Below are 17,298 nucleotides of genomic sequence, written 5' to 3'. Positions count from 1 at the left end.
TTAGGAACATTGTACAACAGTGCTTTTGAGGGACGCACCGCCAAGACCAGTGACCATACATCTTAAGACACTTTATCAGTGTAGGCCTGGTCTCCTCCTATAGCTAACCAATTACACAACAACACATTAAGCAGACATTGGGTAATGACCACACACCAAGCGCCATTCCACTCTCATTCCACAGACCTCATGGCCAGAGTTCTGTACAGGAGCATGCAGGAGAAACCCAGTGAATGATCAAAGTTGCAGGAATTATAAGCAACTGGCACTACCACTTCATCATGTCTGTGTGTGTGTGTGTGTGTGAGAGAGAGAGAGTGTGTGTGTGTGTGTGTATTTGTGTGTGTGTGTGTGTCCTCCACAATACCTCTAATTGCATGCTTCGGGACAGAGGGACTCACCACGAACTGTCATTAGTGAACAGCTAAGCTCTTTTGTCATGCTTTTTTTTTGCCAGTCCTACTCCTACTTTATCTAGGTGGGGGTGGTGGGGTTGGGTGGGGTGGGGTTGGGGTAGGTAGGTGGGTGTTTCGCTGGCTCTGCAGGCAGTGTTTAATGTGGGTTGAGTGTGTGGTTTCCAGAGAAAGGGGGGAGGGGGGAGGGGGGGGTACAAGGAAATGAAATTGAGAAACGCATACATGTCAAACTGAAAATATAAACTCAGATATTAGAGAGAGGAGGAGGAGGAAGGGCAGAGAGAGAGAGAGAGAGAGAGAGACAGAACCCGGGCTAGAGGAGATTTCATGTTTTCCATCTCCTCCAGTCTTACATCTCCAAGCACTATCAAGTCCCCAACCCCCCCCACCCCACCCACCACTCCACACACACACACTGCCCCCCACCCCCCACATCTTGTTTAATTCCCCAGTTACTGTCGCGGCGGCCATTCCAGCACGCTGCTCTTCAGCCATTACATTTGCGCTGACATCTCATTTGATTTAATTTGCCAATTACTGTGGTGGGCACCATGATAGTCCCCATCCGCATTGGAGGAAAAGGGAATTAGTCTAATAAATCAGAATGGCCTTTAGTGCCCGACACTGACTGGGATTGAAGGGAAGAGTTGACCTCAAAGGCGAGTGTGGGTGTTTCTGGTGTGTATTTGTACACGCGTTTGTTGTGTGTGTGTTTGCATATTTTTTTGCAAATTGGTACTGCATGTGGATGTGTGTGAGTGTGTATGTTTCATACGTGTGTGTCTGTGTATGCGTCTATGGGTGTGATTTTGTGCATGTGTCTGTGTGTATTCCTCTGTGTGTGTGTGTGTGTGTGCGTGTGTGTGTGTATGTGTGTGTGAAACCCTGCATGTTCCAGTGTGTGAGTGAGTGTGTGTGCATGTCTCTAGATGTGTGTGTGTGTGTGTGTGTGTGTGTGTGTGTGTGTGTGTGTGTGTGTGTCTGTGTGTGCGGTGCGTAAAGTGTATGGGCTCTTGTGCATTGCGGACAGTAAAACAGAGCCAGCTCAGGGGTCCAGTGAGGTCATGTCATTTGAGATGTGCGAGCAGTGGACTGTGTCTTACCTGTCACTGTAGGCAGCCGCAGTGGCAGTAGCAGGCTGGGCATATCTGTAGGCAGCATAACCACCCTGAGACACACACACACACACACACACACACACAAACAGAAATGCAAAAAAATACTTTTGCTTAAACCGCTTGACTCACACTTCAAAAGCATGTACTTTTGTTTTTATAGCCTTTTCCTTTTATGTCTTATGACAGATAATAACAGTTGCCGAGAGTGGGTGTATGTTTATGTGTGTATGTGTGTGTGTGTGTGTCTGTGTGTATTTGGGTGTCTGCGTGTGTGCATGAGTGTTCAAGCCTTTCTGTATAAAATTACACAGCTGGAAGTCACTGCAATGTGACAGCCATTCTTATCAATAATGGTGGATATTACAGCTAATTGACTACCAGAAAGCTTAATTTGTGCCACATGTGTCGACAAAGCACACATATCATAAACACAAACATTAATTACAACCTGTGTGATGATAAAAACATAATAATAATAATAGGAATAAAACTCAGCACAACACAAATACATTCTAATACTGACATAATCTGCCAAAGCATATTCACACACAATGCTGTGCTTTTTGGCTGTAGATTAATTATGCATTGCAGTCATACTACACAGAAATGTGTGTTTTTTTTGTCTGCTTCTTGTCTCTTTTTTTGTCGTTATTGTTGTTGTGGCTGCTAACGATGAATGCAAATCGCAACATGTGTAATAGCAACATCAGCTGTTCAATTAAGCAAACAGGCCAAACAAACGGGCAACTGGCACAGCACCATGTGCAGCCATGCATCCATTATCAAACTGTGAAAGCGGCAGGGCTCCGCGATTGGTTAACCATGCTGGTATGGCAGCCATTCCACACCACTACCACCGCCACCACCCCCCCCACCCCTCCGCGCTGGAGTAGTATGGAGCTTCTCCACAGCAGACGGCTGAGAGCTGAGCGCACTCTGACTGAGGCATGCTGATCTCTTGGTCCCCTGGCCCTGTGATCCCCCCCATCCACATCCCCATCCACATCCTCATCCTCATCTACCTCCTCATCCACATCCACATCCACCTCCACATCCACATCCACCTCACCCTCCAGCTTCCTCTGCCTGTAGTCTTACCACTCCCATCACTCCCTACATATCTCTCTCTCTTTCTGTCTTTCTCTGTGTGCCTCTCTCTCTCTTTGTCTCTCTGTGGCTTGATGTACTGTATACCCCCCCACCCCTCTCTCTCTCTGCCCACCTCTCTCTTCATCTCTCTATCTCCATCACTCTCTCTCTCTCTGCCCACCTCTCTTCATCTCTCTATCTCCATCACTCTCTCTCTTTATGCCCACCTCTCTCTTCATCTCTCTATCTCCATCACTCTCTCTCTCTATGCCCACCTCTCTCTTCATCTCTCTATCTCCATCACTCTCTCTCTTTATGCCCACCTCTCTCTTCATCTCTCTATCTCCATCACTCTCTCTCTCTATGCCCACCTCTCTCTTCATCTCTCTATCTCCATCACTCTCCCGGCCTCCCTCTTCTCACTGTAAATGGGATTCCCCTCCTTGATGACTCACAAGATAATTCAATAACCCCTCCCCCCCTCCACCAGCACATCAGCCCTGTCCTCTTCTCCTCCTCCCACGCTTTAGCGAGCCATCTCATTTGCACTGGCCGGAGGACCCAGCAGACACTGACCTCCACCCATCCTGCCAGACTGGCGCGCACACACACACACACAGACACGCACACACACACACACACACAAATATGATACATATATATGCACATTCATTATACATACACTCATATGAATATGATGCATACACATCTCCAGCATACATATAAAGACGCACAAACATGACAGACATGCACACACACACACACACACACACACACACACACACACACACACACACACACAGACACACACACACCCATATCACCGATAGAGTCATTATGTTTTAGAGTGGGCGATGATATGATGATGGCCCTGTAGAGTGACAGCAGGGGAGATGAAGCTGCCTCCTTAGTCACCAGTGACTGGGCCTCCTCTCCTCCCCTCCCCTCCACTCCCCTCTCCTCTCCTTTCCTCTCCTCTCCTCCCCTCCCCTCCACTCCCCTCTCCTCTCCTCTCCTTTCCTCTCCTCCCCTCCACTCCCCTCTCCTCCCCTCCACTCCCCTCTCCTCTCCTCTCCTTCCCTCCCCTCTCCTCCCTCTCCTCCCCTCTCCTCCCCTCTCCTCTCCTCCACTCCCCTCTCCTCCCCTCCACTCCCCTCTCCTCTCCTTTCCTCTCCTCTCCTCTCCTCCCCTCTCCTCTCCTCCCTCTCCTCCCCTCCACTCCCCTCTCCTCTCCTCCCCTCCACTCCCCTCTCCTCTCCTTCCCTCCCCTCTCCTCTCCTCCACTCCCCTCCCCTCCACTCCCCTCTCCTCTCCTCTCCTCCACTCCCCTCTCCTCTCCTCTCTCCTCCACCCCGCCACCACCATGCCCTGACCACAGGGAGCCCACGGGCATCTGCATGTCCTGAAAGCTCCATTAGGCCTGGCCAACTAACCTCAGTGAAGCTGACAGGGTGTGCAGGTGTGGTGGCGAGGGGGGAGAGAGAGAAAAAGAGAGGGAGAGAGAGAGGGAGGGAAAGAGGGAGGGAGGGAGAGAGAGGGAAGCGGTCTGGGCTCTAACGTGCAAATGCACATCTGGAGAACCCTCATAATTTATCATTATGAGGCAGGGAGGAGAGGAGTGGGGGAGGGGGGGACAGAGAAAAAGAAGAGAGAGAGAGAGAGAGAGAGAGAGGAGAGGAATACAACTAGCTGGTGATTGTGCCCATCTATCTGAAGAGCACGAGGACAGCCATGGTACACTGTGGCCATCAGAGCGGATGGTTTGTTTATAAACAGCCTGTGTGTGCTTGTTTTCACACAGCACGCCCGTGTACTGTATGTGTGTGTGTGTGTGTTTTCAATCCACACTGACCACCAAATGACCTCGGGTGTAGCAGGTAAGGATGGGTTGAAGAGTCGACAGTGTGATTCTCGACTAAACTGTCTCTCTAACAACTTCTTCCCACGCACAAGCGCCCCAGCTATATTTACCCATAATTATTCCAAATGTCATAGCAACCACTATCTCACGCGCACTCATTGTTACCTACTTGATAGCAATCTCAAATGCGTGTTGTGCGTTGTCTTCGCATTAGCTTGCAATTGAACGTTTAATTTGACAGTACACTCTGGAACATGGCAGTGATACTTTCTTTCTTTCATTCTTTTTTTTTTTAAAAGATGGGCTTTTAGCGTCAACTCTCTCATTTCCACACCTATCTGGGTGCTCCTAATGGGGTGTCGTAGTCATATTGGACACGCTAGCATATTTAATCTCTCCTGCTCTGTGCGTGGAGTTTAATCTAACACACGTTCTGTCGCCGCTTTAATTTCACAGTGCTTCTTCCTCCTCTTCTTCTTCTCTTTTTTTTGGAGCGAGGGAGCAGCACAATGGCACGCACGGTTGCCACTCTGTGTGAGGCGTGTATTCAATTTGGGTTCCCGTCTCACTTGTGCCGTAGCGTGTCGTGCGCGCCTGTGTGTGTGTGTTTGTGTGTGTTTGTGTGTGTGTGTGTGCCGACTCCCCGGCTTTAGCAAGCATCAGTCTATTTTATGCTAGTGTGGCTTCATTTTACGCGGCCCCTTCGTCCCAACATTTACTAAATTTACCAAACCGCTCCACAAATGATGCTTTGTAATAAATATAAATACAGTCCTAGCGCTGGTTTTCTAATGAATATTAAATGATCTTATCACGGTGCGGTGATCAATCGTAGCCACTGTGGCATCAGGCTAATGGCGGGAGCACAGAGAGATCCCATCCCGCCATTTCCACACACATTTGTCACCCTGCGCAATTTGTTTCGTCCCAGAGGAGGCGGATTGCGAGGATACATCAGGCCCCGTCAGTCTCGATGGGATCTCACTTTCGGTGCGGAGAGGGAAAATAGCACACACACACACACACACACACACACACACACACACAGTCATAGACACAGTCACAGACACAGACACAGACATAAGCAAACACAGATGGGTTATAATAATGTTGCAGTCCTTCTCACATTCACTCATCGACCCAATTCACCTACCTGCAACTATGCAGACATGCACGCCACACCACACCAACACACATCTAACACCTCTCCCCTTTATTTCTCCCACACCAACACACATCTAACACCTCTCCCCTTTATTTCTCCTACACCAACACACATCTAACACCTCTACTCCTTTCTGGTTTCTGCAGCAGCTGTTCTCTCCTCTGTCTGCCATGCAGCTGATTCTCAGCTAGACTCCCTGTACTCTCTCACTCTCTCTCTCTCACACACACACCTTGGTTTCTCCCTCGAGCAAGCTCTTTCACACATAACAGCCTCTGTCTGGATTCTCATTACAAAAGCACAGCGTTGGGACAGCTGATCCTATCAGCTGCAGTGCTTACTCTCTCCACTCTGTCAGTCTGAAGCGAAGGGCTGAGGCCACGGAGCGGGAACGCTGGGGGAATACACTGCAGGGGCTTTGGCCAACACTATAAGCCCAGCGCAAAAATATATAGGACAATGACAGGAAGGTCTGCAATAAATTGGGTTGTGAAATATATAGGTAGAGATATTTTAGGTATAATGTTAATTGATAGGCTGAAATGTGCAGTGAAATACAAAATGGATTTGTGTTGTTTTGGGTCATAACAAAAGATGCATGCAGCTTCAGGTAATACTTACATAAATATCTGCACCGTAAAAGCCGTCCTGGTATACGACACTGGAGCAGACACACAAACAAACACACAAAAAAATACATTCATGTTAGTATGCTTGTTCACATTCAAGTACAAGTCAACTACATCGAGCCCCATCCCATTCATTAGTGAAACACACACACACACACACACACACACACACACACACACACACACACACACACAGCATCAGCTGTAAGGGGAGCAGGCTACAGTATAGAAGTGTGGGCTCTCATCACTTTACTGGGTAAGGAGGCTGGGGAGCCACTGGAGCAGATGGGCCTCCCCAATCCCCCAATTATACATCACATTAACATACTCTCCTATTCCCCCACTTTACTGCCACGCCACAGCACAGCTCGCTCTGCACGCTCCACCGCAGAGACAATGCACAGTGTGTGTGTGTCTGTGTGTGTGTGTGTGTGTGTGTGTGTGGCTATTGTAGAGGGAAAGAGGTTGGGTAGATATAAATATATATATATATATACTGTATATGTATCAATAGTGATGGAATCAATAGGTAGACGATTGGGAAAATTGCAGGAAACATGGATGGCTGGATGGATGAATGAATGGATGATCTGTAGCTGAGATAAAGGGACAGACAGACATAGATAGATAGATAGATAGATAAATAGATAGATAGATAGATAGATTGATGTATATATATGATATGTGTATTGTATAGCCTATTCTTTAGTTAGAATGTCGACAGTTGCTGGGCCCTGCTTCAGTGTACCTCATAACATTTTGTGCCGGAGAGCATTTGTACATTGTGATCACACATATTTTGTTACTTTCACTGTGATCTCAGAATGAAGTATTGATTTAATGACAGCCTCTGGCGTAGCACTCTCAAAAACACGCCGGAGAATTTCCTCCACAATGCGAGGTTTCATTTTGCGTCATCTCATTTGAGCGAAGACAGCCAAATGCGCCGTTCGTTCGTCCGCCACAATAAGACAAAATTAATAATGCAACGCACAGCTGTCAGGGGGGCAATTGAAATACTTGAACAACGTTAATGAAAAACAATCTGTGATGTACATATCTTGCTGTCACTCCAGCAGATGCACCTCACCGCTTGGCAGTCTAGATTTTTTTTTTTTGGGGGGGGGGGGCTAGCTTCTGTGTGCGAACAAATAATAAAAAGCTAATACCCCAGGCCAAGCCTTCTTGAACATCACTGCTCGCAGACACAAACACGAAAATGGACCAAATAATGGGAAATCATCTTTTGGTTGCTTGGCGCCTCTCCTCTATCTCCTGTTCCCATTCATCCTGCCTGCGCATTTACATAGCATGTGACATTAAAAATGCTTAAAGCCACCGACCATGACAGTGCAAATTACAGTCATTTCTCATAGCAGTGTGCGCAAGGTGCACATCTCCAGGCGTTCTGATTGGCCACATGCTGTGCCGGGTTTCTGTGCAGGGGAAGGCAGTCGCATGCAGTCCCCATTAAAAAGTGTTCAGAATGACAGCAAGAGACGGAAAGAGAGAGAGAGAGAGAGAGAGAGAGAGAGAGAGCGACCAAGGAGGAAAATGAAAGGAAAGGAAGTGATAGAAACAGAAAGACAAAATGAGAGGGGATAGATAGACAAAGTGAAAAATTAAAGTCGAGTTGAAACAATGCGACAGAGAGGGTTAAAGAAAGAGAGAGAAGGATGGGAGAGAGAGAGAGAGAGAAAAGAACAACAATGGGAAGAGAGAGAGAGGGAGAAAGAGATGGATGGGGAGCGAATGGGAGTGTGGTGTGACTCACCCTCCATAGGCAGGGATGTGGGGGGGAGGTGCAGCCGCCCTGAACGTGTTGTAGACAGTACGCCCTCTTCCCCTTAAGTGTGCTCCTCTGTACGCCGCCGCCGCCGTGGCTGCTGGGTAAGGAAAGCCTGGCACTGCACACAAACACACACACACACACACACACACACACACACACACACACACACACACACAGAAAAAGAGAGATAAATAAACATGTGTTGGTGTAAAGAGTTTGTGTCAACCCTCAAGCTAATCAGCAAGGCAGAGAAACTGCCCAAGAATGTCAGACCAACTTTCAATTGGTTCCAAGGTTCAAATTCCCCTTGATTTCTTTGAGTCTGACTGGCCATTTTACGGCGAGGAGAGGAAAGAGCAGAAGTAATTGATTGCACCCCATCTAGCAAAATGTCCTTTGGAAAAATAAGGTGTGGAATGACAGGGCAGTAAAATCAACCTGTCATCAACCACTGTTCAAAAGATGAACACGTGGGTCACCCTTGAGAGAGTACATCAATTTGCCTTTTAAATTTGGGGACCAACACAGTAAAAATAAATCAGCTTCCCTTTGAACAAAGACACTGTTCTTTCGATGTGATTTATGTATATGAATATACAGTAACTCCTGAATATTCCATATTAGCTCAGCAAATGATGATACACACACAGGTGGTCCTATCTATGCATGCTTATTGTAATGAGACATTCTCATTGATGTCTGCCCCCCCCCCCCCCCCCCCCCCACACACACACACACATAAGGGCCTAAAGCCGGGAGCTTTGAAAAGGAAAATAAGTCGTACATTGTTGCTAACATATCATTAATCTTAACAGGCCAATGGTTGCTGGAAATGACTTGTAAGAGGCTTAATTTGAGTGTGGTGTGTGAGTTGGGGTGAGGGAAGAATAGGCAGTGGTTTCCTTCTTTAATTATACAGCTTTTAAAAATGAGATCTAATAAAAAGGTAATGGAAACATTGAATCATTCATTTGGCTAATGAAAAATTGAGAGTTGTGGGAGCTGTGGCGAGAGAGAAGGGTCCTAGTAAAGGTGAGCCGCAATAATTGTTCCATTTCATCCTTTTGTCACCTTGATATCGTCGGACCATGGGGGGCTGGGGTGCCAGGCCCTGGAGCTAAAGAGGCTCAAATTGCCTTTTTAATGTCTATTTTGCCTTCGATTTTGACAAGGAAATTAATTAGTTTTACCTGGGATAGAGTTGCGAACATCCTGGGGAAATAAATCCTCCTCCCTGATTCTATTAAATTCAAAGTGAAAGGGAAAGGCAGACTGTTTCTGAAAGGCACATTAGCACGCTGGTGAAGTTGAGGCCGGCTCAGTCTCGAGGCCAGTGCCCTGCGGTCTGTTGAGAGGCTTGCCATGTCACTGAAATGTAATCCGCCCTCCTCGTTCCTGCTCGCCTAATCTTTAAATGAGGAGCTAGTCTGCTCGACGCCTCTCTGTGTACACATGAATGCAGGGGGAAACTGGATTAATCATTCCTTTAAACAAATTTATGTCTGGAGCTGCTTGGTGGCTGGTGGCTGAGATCAACGCCACAGAAAAACACAATGGGGAATGGCAGTGTTGTGGCCACAGGCCCCGGAAACAGAAGTGAAAAATCACCAGCAGTAGATTCTGTTTCTTTCTCTCTCTCTTTCTTCCCCTCCGTAACTGGAAAGTGATCTGACAGCCAGGTTTGAAACATGATCCGCTCACTTTTGCATATTTGGCGAACGCAGCCTTTGATATGTAGAATGGCCCACACAGGAAAAATAAACATGTGCCGATATATCTACCATGAATATTTACAGTATAAACAACTTAGATCATGCTCTTTCATTTCAAATGTTGGAAGTGAGGGTAGGTGGCAGGGGGGTTGGGGGGGGGGCAGGGATAGGGAAAGGGAAAGCTCACTGTGGATGACGAAGGGGGTGTGCTTCTGTGTGTGTGTGTGTGTGTGTGTGTGTGTAAGTGTGTAAGTGGAGAAAGAGGGTGGGGGTGGGGTGGTGGGGGTCATTGGTGCTGCAGTACTCTGCTCCAGCCATGCATTGGATGAAAAATTGTGTGCGTGTGTGCGGCGGGGGTATGAGCGAGTGAGTCGGTTTTTATTGCTGCGCGAGAGCGATTACGCCGGAGCAGATGCTCCAACCAACAGGAGGCTGCCTCCACATCACAGCCATAAAAGTGTACAACTGCTTTGTGGCCTAATCATTTCTGTCGTTGGCGTGGAGCTGCAAGCTTTTGGGGGGTGGGGTGGGCTGAGCTGGGGTGGGGGTACCCAGGAAGATGTGGATACTGGTTGGGGGGTTGATAGTCCCATGCTTCATAAACATTGTTGGGGGGCTTTACAGTGGCAAATGTCTCTCCGTATGCCCAGTTCATAAAACGCCAGCACGCTTTATGCTCTATAAAATGCTTTTCTGGGTTACTTGAAGTGTTTGATACAGGGTGAAATTACAGCAAGAACCTCCCAATTATGAGAAATTAGCTTTGGTGTGGTGCGGAAAATGGGGCCCCAGAAATGGAAGTGTTCGAATTTCCCACTGTCCAAAAGCCCCAGACAAAAGAAAGACAAATTGAAGAATGTGTAAAAATTAATCAGGACACTGGTTTCAAGTAATTGCCCAAATCTCTTTTTTGACTCATTAGCAAAGAGAAAGGCAAAGAACGTCTCTTCGTCCTCCCCTCCTTATTTACACTTCTCACCATTCGTGTGAGATATTTTTTTAGCCAATTTAGCCATTTTCTATGCTCTCTCTTTTCCCTTTCCTCTCTCATTTTGTGTCTCTTTAAAGTGCTGCAGTTGGTTAATAGCGAACAGAAACTTTCTCCTTTCACCGTTCCATCATTAGTTGCTTTGTAATCCCAGCGCGCTTTATCACACTGCGAACAGAGTGTTCAAGTGCATTAAAAAAGACACTTAATTAATGTACATGTTTAATCATCTCCTTACACATGTCCAGGTCATTTCTCATTGTTCTTCTCCTCCATGCAATCTCCCCTGCTCACATCACAATGGAGGGAATGACCAGAGGATGTTTCAGGGGCTTTCTTCTTTTCAATATGCTCCTCTTTCGTACTTCTCTCTCGCTGTCTTTCTCTCTCTCTCTCTCTCTCTCACACACACCCACACATAAAATCAGTGTTCTGCCCGCCCCCCCTCACTCCACCTCACCCACCCATCCTATTTAATTAAAACACAAATAAATTTCTTTCGATTTATTTTTTGTGAGAGTGCTTGAAACAAGTGTGCTGTTCGAGTGAATGAAACAGCTTGGGACTCCTCAACAAAACTCAGCACTTTTAAAACCACATAAAGAGTTTGCAACGAAAGAGTGAGATTTTCTCATTAAAAAGTGCTAGATATATGTAGCATGACCGCCGCATATGTTACAGCTGTCTTTAATGGTTCGACATAAACACACCCAAACTGTGCAAATTACAAAGAGGGAAGCAAGATTGCTCAACAACGAGTTATGTGATTTTCTAGCTTGCTGCATATGCAAATTCACACTGTAATGAGTTTTGTCGAAGTGGCATTACAAAGAGGGTGTAGAATGCTATTACTTTTTTTTCAATCATTTTATGGCAATTTGCAATGCGAGTAGTGTGGCTGTACATCTTGACACACAGCACTTTATGTTTGCTACATAGACGTAAAGTCAGTGAGTTTTTGATTGCATAATACGTTTTCCAAAATGCCAGGCTGCAGATGAAGCCTACAGTAGATGTGACATGCTGCAATGAGCAGTCCTTTAGATTTCCCATTGAGGGGGAAGTCCAGCTCCATTTCTATAATCCATTTGGTGCAAATTGGTCCAAGTCTAATTTCCAGCCCATCTCCTAATCTCTCTGAGACACAACACTTAATCAGAGATCAGGTAGCGGGCAGCAGGCAGCTCTGCTCTGCTCCGGCGCAGTTCTCCTGATAGCTTTCATTTCCACTCGTGCAGGACCCCATTAATGAACATCAAACACGTCTTAAATCAACCACCCTGCCTCAGGTGAGACAAAGTTCAAGTGGTCGCTCTGGCCGCCTCGCCTCGCCTGACGCCTCACCCCCTCCCTCCGCTACCACCCCCCCCATGATTCAGAAGCGCGGGCGAATCGACACAAACACCGCAGCCGTACTCCATTCCCGCCTCCTGATACACGTACTTATCTCAGATCCATTCCCTTGATTTACTATCGCTTTTGAAGTGCGACAGCCAAACTGCAAGCGTTGACGATTGCTTAAATGCAGACACAGGCGTTTTAACCCCGATCTCCCAGTCTGATCGGGGTGTGTGTGTGTGTGTGTGTGTGTGTGTGTGTGTGTGTTGGGGGGTGCAACTTGTCAATATCTATTTTTAGATGTTACCTAAACACAATCATCAGAGGCATTTAGCAGATTCAGCACAATCAGAGCCTATTAACGACACTCTAATTATAAATAGGGGGGGGGGGGGGGGGCTGCAGTCCAAAACCCCTAAATGTAAGCCTGCTAATGGGTTGTGGGCAGTTTGGAGACTTGAAAGGTGAGACGAAAGCAAATCAATAATGAGCCATTTTGTAATTAACAGAATGTGCACTGAATTAGGAAAACGCCTGTCCAGAGAAATTGAAAATATTGATTTTAATTCACAAAATATATTTCATCCCTTTGATGCCCTTGTGAGGACAGACAATTAGGGCTCCATTTCAGCCGCTTTCTTTCCCTCCGCCCACTGAGTTCCCATTATCATACAATTTCAATATTTTTCACCGTAATGTGCGAAGGTTAGTAATGATGGTTAAAGGAAGGTCAGGCCAAGAGATGGCCAAGGGTTGACAATGAGACACACAAAGAGAATGATACGCTCTTCCCTTCCATCCCTTCTTTTTCTGTTTTTCAATCCCTCCCTTCCCACAATCCTCTCGGCCTGAAGCCCATCCCCCCCCCCCCCTCAAGGCTGGTAGGCGAGTGGGATCACAGAGACCGTTTGTGCTTTGTGTTTTTTTGGGTTGTGCCAGTGCGTTGGGACAGCGGGCCCTCTTGCCAATCACCAGTGCCGGATCTGCACATTGTGCGAGAGGAGTGGAGGCCTCTGGGTGATTGGAATAATCAGTCTCTGGCTGCCAGAGCGCCAGTCGTTAGAGCCACGGCCAGCAGCTCCTCAGGAGGAGACCAAAAGATTGAGGTCACTCCATAATGTACCTCCTCGGTCCCACAACATGAGTCTGTTTAATGATAACCTCCTTTAAAATAGCCTTTAATTAGGCATTTCTTTATCTCAGTCTTTTTATGGTCCCATTTCCTTTCCAGAGAGTAGGCTCATGTTTTTTGTAAAAGTAATTTATTTTTAGATTCTGGCATTGCTTAAGTTAGGGTTTCAATAGCATACTACTTGTCAGTTGCTGGTCTATTGAGGCTGAATCCTTAGGCAAAGCAAATTTAAATTTACATTATCTGAGTAAAAAGTAAATACTGTTTTCATGAGACTGTTAGCCAAATAACCTCTACAGCCGTGCTCTCCAACTTGTCAGCAGTTTTACTAAGTAATATGGTCTGAACTGCTAAGATCAATACAACAGTTCATTAAGCACATGATTAGTCACCACACGATTACATGTAATAGATAATGCCAATTTGATTACATAAAGTGAAGGTTCAAATCTAATTTACCAACACAAAAATCGGAAACATAAAAACATGAACATGAATAACTCCTCATGATCATACACCACTATAAACCTACCTGCATAGAATTCTGGACTGTAGACCGCACCCACAACTGGATTCAGCTTCCAGCCTGGACACACACACACACACACACACACACACACACACACACAGAAAAAAGGGAGACAGAAAAAAGCATAGGAGTGTTAAATCTCATCTCTCCGAGCCCTCTCTCGTTTTTTTTCCTATTCCCTGGGATTTCCATCTGATCTCGTCGGGGGTTAGCGATGTTGAAATCATGGCTAACTAAGGGCCCAGTCCGCGTGCGGCAGCACCGGCTTAATGATGCCGGCTGAGGGGCAGGCCGGAGCGAAGCGGCCTGTCATGCCGCGGCGGGATGAGGAGGAGAGCCGTCTGACAGATCTCTCTCAAACTCTAACTTCTACAAATGGCCTGTCAGTATAAGCTTCGTCTGAGAGGGGGAGAGAGAGGGGGAGAGAGAGAGGGAGAGAGAGAGGGAGAGCAGTAGCAAGGGCTAGAGCAAGGGAGTGCAAGAGAGCTCAAACAGAATGAGAAGAGACGGAGAGAGAAAGAGAGAGAGAGAGAGAGAGAGAGAGCAGTAGCGACTGAGCAAGGGAGTGCGAGACGAGAGCTCAAACAGAATGAGAAGAGACGCAAAAAGAGAGAGGCAGAGCACGATGGAGAAAGTGAAGGAGAGAGGGAGAGAGTCCGAAAGGGAGAGAACAAGAGATGTGAGATGATTGGGAAAAAAGCCTCTGAGACATATTGGCAGTGGAAAGGTTGTTGCAGTTTGCATCTTTATATTAAAACATTTCAGTGGGGAGGGGAAATTACAGAGAGAGAGAGAGAGAGAGAGAGAGAGAGAGAGAGAGAGAGAGAGGGGGGAAGGGTGATAGATAGAGGGCAGCAGAAGAGAGGAGAAAAAGCAGGCAAGCGCACTCTGCTCACAACAATTAAAAACTTTGCGGGCGTCGTGCAGAGAGACACGCGCGGGGGAGTGGGACGTGGGCCAGCGGCCGACTCGGCAGGTTAATCACACTCGGCAGACGCTGCCACCACTGCCCACCATGCCTGCTGCGGCACTCTGAGAAGGGGGGGGGCGGGCGCTGGGGGTGATGGCAGACACGTCTCGGCCTTGTGGAGACAGCTGACTGAACAGAGGTCAAAGGTCAAGCTGAAGGGGGCACAGGGAAGGGGCAACGATGTCCCCTCCCCGGTCATCTGGCACAGTCGCACATCTCCGCTCCAGTGAAAGTGCCTGTCACTCAAATGAAAGCCCCGCTGAGGGCAGCTTTGGCTACAAACCCTTAAAACAGCTGAACTTACCAAAAAATCTTTTCTTTAAGAGTTGTGAAAGGCAAAGAGGACTGTGACTAGCTACACCAGGATATTTTATTTATCTGTCCTTATTTAGGATGACGTTTCAAAAATGATATTAGTGAGATAAACCTCAATGTGCATGATTAACAGGTTTGCATTCTGAGCATGTTTGATCTGTGACTTACCATTTGCATATGGGTTCACTGTCTTCTTATTTGTCATTACTCGAGCTGTTGCATTGTTAACCTAAGCACAGAAAAGAGTGTATCAGTACAAGTCGCACTGGCACAGATGGATAATATAAATATTTTGAAATAAATGCATGCATTCATATCACTATGTTATGTGTAAAAGCATTTACGCAATTACGACTACCATCATAACAAACAAATCAATTTCACTTAAAACAAATCTCATACATAAATACTAAAAGGACATACAAAGCAAATAAAGATATTTGCAATAATTTCATTTGAGAGATTGTTTTCAGCATGCTTTGTCATCAGATGATCATTTTAAAAAGAAAGAGAGTGGAATAACGAAAAAACACACAAAATGCACTCAACAAACGAAAAGCTTCTCATATATGAAAGGGCATGCAGTGGAGGAGGGGGAGGAACGACTCGGTTAACGGAAAAGGCGAAAAAAATAAAGAAAATGTCAAAGGAGAAAAAAGGGCAGACAACATTGGCATTGTGCAACATACAGTAACAGATCTTCAGAAGTACCATTAGAAAAAAAGCAACACTTAGCATTCAAACACTCGTAACAGGAGCCTTTCGTATCATCGCAAGAATCAGAACCAAAGAACGACAACCCAGGAAAAGAAAAAATCAAACCAAAATAGAGGAACCAAATGAAATCATTCCAGCTTTTCGAACGACAGCTAACAAAAGCAATATAAGAGGGTGCATTATTTCATACACAGTAACGAAGTTAACAGTCTGAGTAAAATGTGCAACGAGTCAATCCAGTCCAAGTCAGTGTCTCTCACGCAGCTAAACGGACACTTAAAAAGTACAACGCGCACCAAGAGAAATAGCATCAAGAAAAAACAAAACAAAATAAAACTGAACAAGTCCAAAAAAAATTAGAGAAAAGAAAGATAACCACGTGGTATCAGCGCGTAAAATTACGTGACATGGCAGATGGATTGCTCCACTTACCATTCCAGCCACCCCGCATGTGTATGTATTGTTACCATGGTTACTGAGAGTTTGGTGAGGGCTCTACATGCTATCATTGGAAAAGGGGGAGGAGGGGGGGAGGAAACGAGAAGGCAAAATATGCAAAAGCTTACTAAGAGGCTGCACCGAGTCAAAACCCCAGAGAACGTGAGTGATTCCGGTACGGATCCGGCCCTCATCCAGCACAGAGTCGGCCTCGCAAAAGACCCAGCGCCGGACTGGGGGCCGGACTCGCCTCGGAGTCCCCCACGTGCCTGGGACGGGAATCACTCTACAAAAAAGTCTCTCTGTGAAGCTACAGACAGTGTTGAGTGGGAGTCAGTGGTGACACTCGGACACTTTTGTTGTTGTTGTTTTTCTGGACTAACGAGAGCACATATGCTCCGTCTTTATTCTTTCTTCATTTTATGCAACACAGATAACAACTTTTTTTCCCTCCTTCATTCTCCGCCTCATTTCTTTCTCTCTCTCTCTCTCTTTTTTCTCTCCTTGTTGGAGGAATGTGAGTCAGATTGCAGTCTGGGATGGCCCTGAGCGGGTCAAGCTTAAGAGTGTTTTGGAGGAGCCACACGGCTCTCTCTGTGATCACAGCTTCCCCGGCGCATCCCTACCGTCCCAATTAACGCTTCTGCTGGATTTAGTGTGCTTAGTTTCAAGCCACCGCATATCCCTCGTCAACCCTGCAATAGGGTCACTAGCCATCACCAGACAATCCCAATGAGTGTGCTGTGTTTGCCCTGCCAAAGTTACTGCACCCTTTTTAGCTCACTAAGCCAAAGTATGCACTTCAAAACACAAGATAACTGAATTAAATGCCAACTCAATTAAAAACAAAAACAATAAGATAATAAGAACACAATTCCACATTAAATAAAAACATAATTCTAACCCAATCCTGGATGGAATCATATTTTGTGCACATATCACAGTCACAGCAGTCAAACTTGGCACATGTCTATGAGTATATACGATGAAATCAAACTGAAAAAGTGGAGAGAGGGAGAGAGATGAGGGAGGGAAGGGGGGTGGTTGCACAAGAACAGAAATCAGTGATGCACCTGGAGATGGGTGAAA

The 17,298-nt window shown here is 46.4% G+C and overlaps 1 protein-coding gene across 11 annotated transcripts in view; it reads right to left on the bottom strand.

Moving 5' to 3' along the window:
- Positions 1–17,298, bottom strand: part of rbfox1 (RNA binding fox-1 homolog 1) — a 234,985-nt gene that overhangs the window by 9,465 nt on the left and 208,222 nt on the right. For all 11 annotated transcript variants that reach the window (XM_042086631.1, XM_042086632.1, XM_042086635.1 and 8 more), the window contains 5 exons: positions 15,223–15,283; positions 13,773–13,826; positions 8,053–8,185; positions 6,271–6,310; positions 1,520–1,584 (listed from right to left, as the gene is read on the bottom strand). In XM_042086631.1, the coding sequence (XP_041942565.1) occupies positions 1,520–1,584; positions 6,271–6,310; positions 8,053–8,185; positions 13,773–13,826; positions 15,223–15,283 (353 nt within the window). The remainder of the gene's footprint in view (positions 1–1,519; positions 1,585–6,270; positions 6,311–8,052; positions 8,186–13,772; positions 13,827–15,222; positions 15,284–17,298) is intronic.

The sequence above is a fragment of the Alosa sapidissima genome, chromosome 3, assembly GCF_018492685.1.
Source record: "Alosa sapidissima isolate fAloSap1 chromosome 3, fAloSap1.pri, whole genome shotgun sequence".
Classification (NCBI taxonomy): domain Eukaryota; kingdom Metazoa; phylum Chordata; class Actinopteri; order Clupeiformes; family Clupeidae; genus Alosa; species Alosa sapidissima.
The sequence above is the reverse complement of the archived record's forward strand: the minus strand, read 5'-3'. Positions and strand labels throughout refer to the sequence as shown.